The sequence below is a fragment of the Cebus imitator genome, unplaced genomic scaffold (assembly GCF_001604975.1).
Source record: "Cebus imitator isolate Cc_AM_T3 unplaced genomic scaffold, Cebus_imitator-1.0 Scaffold82, whole genome shotgun sequence".
Lineage (NCBI taxonomy): Eukaryota > Metazoa > Chordata > Mammalia > Primates > Cebidae > Cebus > Cebus imitator.
The window spans coordinates 747,437-752,600 of record NW_016107397.1 but is presented as its reverse complement, the minus strand read 5'-3'; the positions used below and the strand labels follow the sequence as shown (position 1 = coordinate 752,600).

Genomic DNA, 5,164 nt, shown 5'->3' with positions numbered 1-5,164 from the left:
TGGTACTAAGTGCTCACGTGAAGCAGTACTCAGTGCTCATGTGAAACGGTGCTAAGTGCTCACGTGAAATGGTACTAAATGCTCACGTAAAACAGTGCTAAGTGCTCACATGAAACAGCGCTAAGTGCTTATGTGAAACATTATGGGTCCTCCCTGTGTTTCCAGGCCAAGGGAATAGGAACAGATGGGTGGAAGGGGGATGGCCTTTTCTAAAGAGTCCCAGAGCCGGGTCCCTTGCCCCTTGTGTGGCCTGCCTATGGCAATTGGGTTTCACCCACAGAGCTACCCAGGAATCGTGGCAATGTCTAAGCAGGTGCCAGGGGTCTCCAGGGGCAGCCTAGAGAGAGGTGAGAGGGTCATGGTGCCACTCCCCAGAGGAGTGCGGTGGCCTTGTGAAATGAGTATGGGGTCCGGAACAGACCGTCACAAATGGAACACTTAGTAGCTCTGTGCCCTTGAGTATGTCATTCGTCTCTGCGCCTCAGGTTCCCCATCTGGGAAACGAGGATAGCGTGGATTGCTGAGAAGATACAGTGAGGTCAAGTGTGCAGCACGATCGGTCAGACTCAGGTGTCCAACACGTGAGTTGTTTCTTTCCTTTTTTTTCCCTTTATTATTTTCCTCAGGCCGGCCTCAATGGCTCATGCCTGTAATCCCAGCACTTTGGGAGGCTGAGGTGGGTGGATCAGCTGAGGTCAGCAGTTTGAGACCAGCCTGGCCAACATGGAGAAACCCCATGTCTAGTAAAAATACAAAAATTAGCTGGGTGTGGTGGCATGGGCCTGTAATCCCAGCTACTTGGGAGGCTGAGGCAGGCGAATCGCTTTAACCCGGAGGCGGAGGTTGCACTGAGCTGAGGTCATGCCATTGCACTCCAGCCTGGGTGACAAGAGCGAAATTCCATCTCGAATAAATAAATAAATAAATAAATAAATTTTGAACTATTACTATCTTCTTTTTTAGAGATGAGGTCTCACTATGTTGCCCAGGCTGGTCTCAAACTCCTCAGCTCAAGTGATCCTCCTGCCTCGGCCTCCCAAAGTGCTGGGATTACAGGCGTGAGCCCCATTCGTGGCAGAATTGTTGATTTTACAGTAGGATTATCTGCCTCCATTACAGAAAAGCAAGCTGAGGCTCAGAGAGGAGCCCCAAGTCACATACACCCAGAGGAGAGGCAGAGGCTGCATTTGAGCTGCCACTGAGTACAAAGCAGAGACTTCCACTGGTGGGAAGGCTTAGAAATGGTCTCCCCTACTGGGCATGGTGGAGCATAACTGTAATTCAAGCACTTTGGGAGACCGAGGAGGGTAGATCACCTGAGGTTGGGAGTTCGAGACCAGCCTGACCGAAATGGAGAAACCCCCATCTCTACCAAAATTACAAAATTAGCCGGGAGTGGTGGTGTACGCCTGTAATCCCAACTACTCTAGTGGCTGAGGCGGAAGGTTGCTTGAGCCCCTGAGATGGAGGCTGCGGTGAGCTATGATCGTGCCACTGGACTCCAGCCTGGAAAAGAGACCCTGTCTCTAAAAAGAAATAATAATTAAAAATAAAAATAGTCTCCTGGCTGGGCATGGTGGCTCACGCCTGTAATCCCAGCACTTTGGGAGGCCGAGGTGGGTGGATCACCTTAGGTCAGGAGTTCCAGACCAGCCTGGGCAACATGGTGAAACCCCATCTATATTAAAAATACAAAAAAATTAGCCGGGCGTGGTGGCCCATGCCTGTAATCCCAGCTACTCGGGAGGCTGAGGCAGGAGAATCGCTTGGACCCAGGAGGCAGAGGATGCAGTGAGCCGAGATCGCACCACTGCAGTCCAGCCTGGGCGACAAGGACTAACCTCCGTCTCAAAAAAACAAAAAAAAGCCTCCCGCCTAAAGTAAAATGAGGCGACCTAGTATGAGAGTGTGGGCACAAGGCCTTCCCGCAGCCTCGCCCAGGCGGCAAGGGAAGGGGAAGAATCGAGTGGAAGCAGAAGGCGAGCGGACAGGCACCCACCAGGCTCCGCCCCACCCCGCGCTCCGCGGGGCCGGGAGACGCGGCGCCTTTAAAGCCCAGCGGGGGCGTGTCCCTGGGCGTGTCCGCCCGGAGCCCCGCCCCGGGGGCTGGTAGCCGCGGCCCCGGGAGGCTGCGTCCGCTCTGGCTCGGCGGCGGCTCGGGTGGCAGCGGCGGTGGCGGCTCGGCGGCCTCCGCGGCTCCTGTCCCTCGGGCGGCTGCCCGCGCGCTGCCCAGGGCGCCCGGACACACGTGGCGGCTCGGCGATGGCCCGCGCCCCGCGACGTGGCGGGCAGGCACCGGGGCGCGGGACAGCTCGGCCGGAGTGAGCCGGGGCCGCGCTCCCGCCCTCGGCCCGCGCCGCCCGGGATGGCCGTGGCGCCGCTGCGGGGGGCGCTGCTGCTGTGGCAGCTGCTGGCGGCGGGCGGCGCGGCGCTGGAGATCGGCCGCTTCGACCCGGAGCGCGGGCGCGGGGCGGCGCCGTGCCAGGCGGTGGAGATCCCCATGTGCCGCGGCATCGGCTACAACCTGACCCGCATGCCCAATCTGCTGGGCCACACGTCGCAGGGCGAGGCGGCCGCCGAGCTGGCGGAGTTCGCGCCCCTGGTGCAGTACGGCTGCCACAGCCACCTGCGCTTCTTCCTGTGCTCGCTCTACGCGCCCATGTGCACCGACCAGGTCTCGACGCCCATCCCCGCCTGCCGGCCCATGTGCGAGCAGGCGCGCCTGCGCTGCGCGCCCATCATGGAGCAGTTCAACTTCGGCTGGCCGGACTCGCTGGACTGCGCCCGGCTGCCCACGCGCAACGACCCGCACGCGCTGTGCATGGAGGCGCCAGAGAACGCCACGGCCGGCCCCACGGAGCCCCACAAGGGCCTGGGCATGCTGCCCGTGGCGCCGCGGCCCGCGCGCCCTCCCGGAGACCCGGGCCCGGGCGCGGGCGGCGGCGGCGGCACCTGCAAGAACCCGGAGAAGTTCCAGTACGTGGAGAAGAGCCGCTCGTGCGCGCCGCGCTGCGGGCCCGGCGTCGAGGTGTTCTGGTCCCGGCGCGACAAGGACTTCGCGCTGATCTGGATGGCCGTGTGGTCGGCGCTGTGCTTCTTCTCCACCGCCTTCACCGTGCTCACCTTCCTGCTGGAGCCCCACCGCTTCCAGTACCCGGAGCGCCCCATCATCTTCCTCTCCATGTGCTACAATGTCTACTCGCTGGCCTTCCTGATCCGCGCGGTGGCCGGGGCGCAGAGCGTGGCCTGTGACCAGGAGGCGGGCGCGCTCTACGTGATCCAGGAGGGCCTGGAGAACACGGGCTGCACGCTGGTCTTCCTGCTGCTCTACTACTTCGGCATGGCCAGCTCGCTCTGGTGGGTGGTCCTGACGCTCACCTGGTTCCTGGCGGCCGGGAAGAAATGGGGCCACGAGGCCATCGAGGCTCACGGCAGCTACTTCCACATGGCTGCCTGGGGCCTGCCCGCGCTGAAGACCATTGTCATCCTGACCCTGCGCAAGGTGGCCGGGGATGAGCTGACCGGGCTCTGCTACGTGGCCAGCTCGGACGCGGCAGCGCTCACGGGCTTCGTGTTGGTGCCTCTCTCCTGCTACCTGGTGCTGGGCAGTAGCTTCCTACTGACCGGCTTCGTGGCCCTCTTCCACATCCGCAAGATAATGAAGACGGGCGGCACCAACACAGAGAAGCTGGAGAAGCTCATGGTCAAGATTGGGGTCTTCTCCATCCTCTACACGGTGCCCGCCACTTGCGTCATTGTTTGCTATGTCTACGAACGCCTCAACATGGACTTCTGGCGTCTTCGGGCCACGGAGCAGTCATGCGCAGCGGCAGCCGGGCCTGGAGGCCGGAGGGACTGCTCGCTGCCAGGGGGCTCGGTGCCCACCGTGGCCGTCTTCATGCTCAAAATCTTCATGTCGCTGGTGGTGGGCATCACCAGCGGCGTCTGGGTGTGGAGCTCCAAGACTTTCCAGACCTGGCAGAGCCTGTGCCACCGCAAGATGGCAGCTGGCCGCGCCCGGGCCAAGGCCTGCCGGACCCCCGGGGGCTATGGCCGTGGCATGCACTGCCACTATAAGGCTCCCACCGTGGTCTTGCACATGACTAAGACGGACCCCTCTCTGGAGAACCCCACACACCTCTAGCGACACAGGCCTGGTGCAGGGTGGCTGCTGCCCCCCTCCTTGCCCTCCACGCCCTGCCCCCCTGCTTCCCAAGACAGCTGACTAGCAGCTGCCCAGCTGTCAAGGTCAGGCAAGTGAGCCCAGGGGGCTGAGGACCAGGGAGGGTACCCCATGAGGCTCATGTCCCCAGCTCCCGTAATGTGGGGGCTGGGCCAGGCTGAGTCCCCACAGGGTCCTAGGAGAGGATATGGAGAGGAGGGGGCAGAAGGGGCACGGTCCAGCCGGAGTTTATTTAATGATGTAATTTATTGTTGCGTTCCTCTGGAAGCTGTGACTGGAATAAACCCCCGCGTGGCACTGCTGAGTTCTCTCTGGCTGGGAAGTGGGGAGGTAGGAGGGTGAGGGCCCCATAGGAGCCTGCCTTGTAAGTGGAGCTGGCGGTGGGTACTGGCACCCCCCAATCAGGAGGAAGTCCCCCCGGAACAGCTGCAGAAGTCCCAGACACCGTTCGTGCGTGTTTTCCCCTCCCACCCGTCTCTGATCTTCCAAATGGAGACAGGGACGCCTGCGGGATGTTCAGGGAATCTCCCAGGGTGACACCAGCACCTCTGGCCCCAGGACTCCAGTTTGAGGCTGTGGCTGAGTTTTTCTTCTCTGGGGCCTTGCTTTTCTCATTGGTGTGGAAAATGAGGGCATCAGCCTGTGTCAGTATTGTCACAACGCCCCCTCCCTGGGGCCTTGGAAGATTGCCCATCAGGGCAGCCCCGCCAGCTCGCTGGCGTCTCCAGGTGGGGCGAAGATGAGGCTGGACTGGTCTGTGGCCCTCTGGGTAGCACAGACATGCACGTGGAGCTGGGAAGCCCTCGAGTAGAGTGGGAATTGGGCCCCCAGCTCTGAAGCTTGTCAGATTTGAGGTGCTGATGGCAGCGGTGGGAATGAGACAGCCTAGTGTGCAGAGCTCCACACTGGGGCAGGGTATGGGGAAAGACCCCATGTCCCATCCACATGCTGTGAAAGCTTAGGGCTCCTAGGGCCTGCCCT

General features: G+C 61.5%; 1 protein-coding gene across 1 annotated transcript; it reads left to right on the top strand.

The window, feature by feature from the left end:
- Nucleotides 1-2,129: 2,129 nt before the first annotated feature.
- FZD9 (frizzled class receptor 9) lies at nt 2,130-4,480 on the top strand. The gene has a single exon (XM_017533441.1). The coding sequence runs from the start codon at nt 2,366-2,368 to the stop codon at nt 4,142-4,144; it is 1,779 nt and encodes a 592-aa protein (XP_017388930.1). The 5' UTR covers nt 2,130-2,365; the 3' UTR covers nt 4,145-4,480.
- The last annotated feature ends 684 nt before the right edge of the window (nt 4,481-5,164 follow it).

Excerpts from the sequence above, each read along its gene's own strand:
- FZD9 (XM_017533441.1), top strand. The coding sequence starts at position 2,366 with ATGGCCGTGGCGCCGCTGCGGGGGGCGCTGCTGCTGTGGCAGCTGCTG.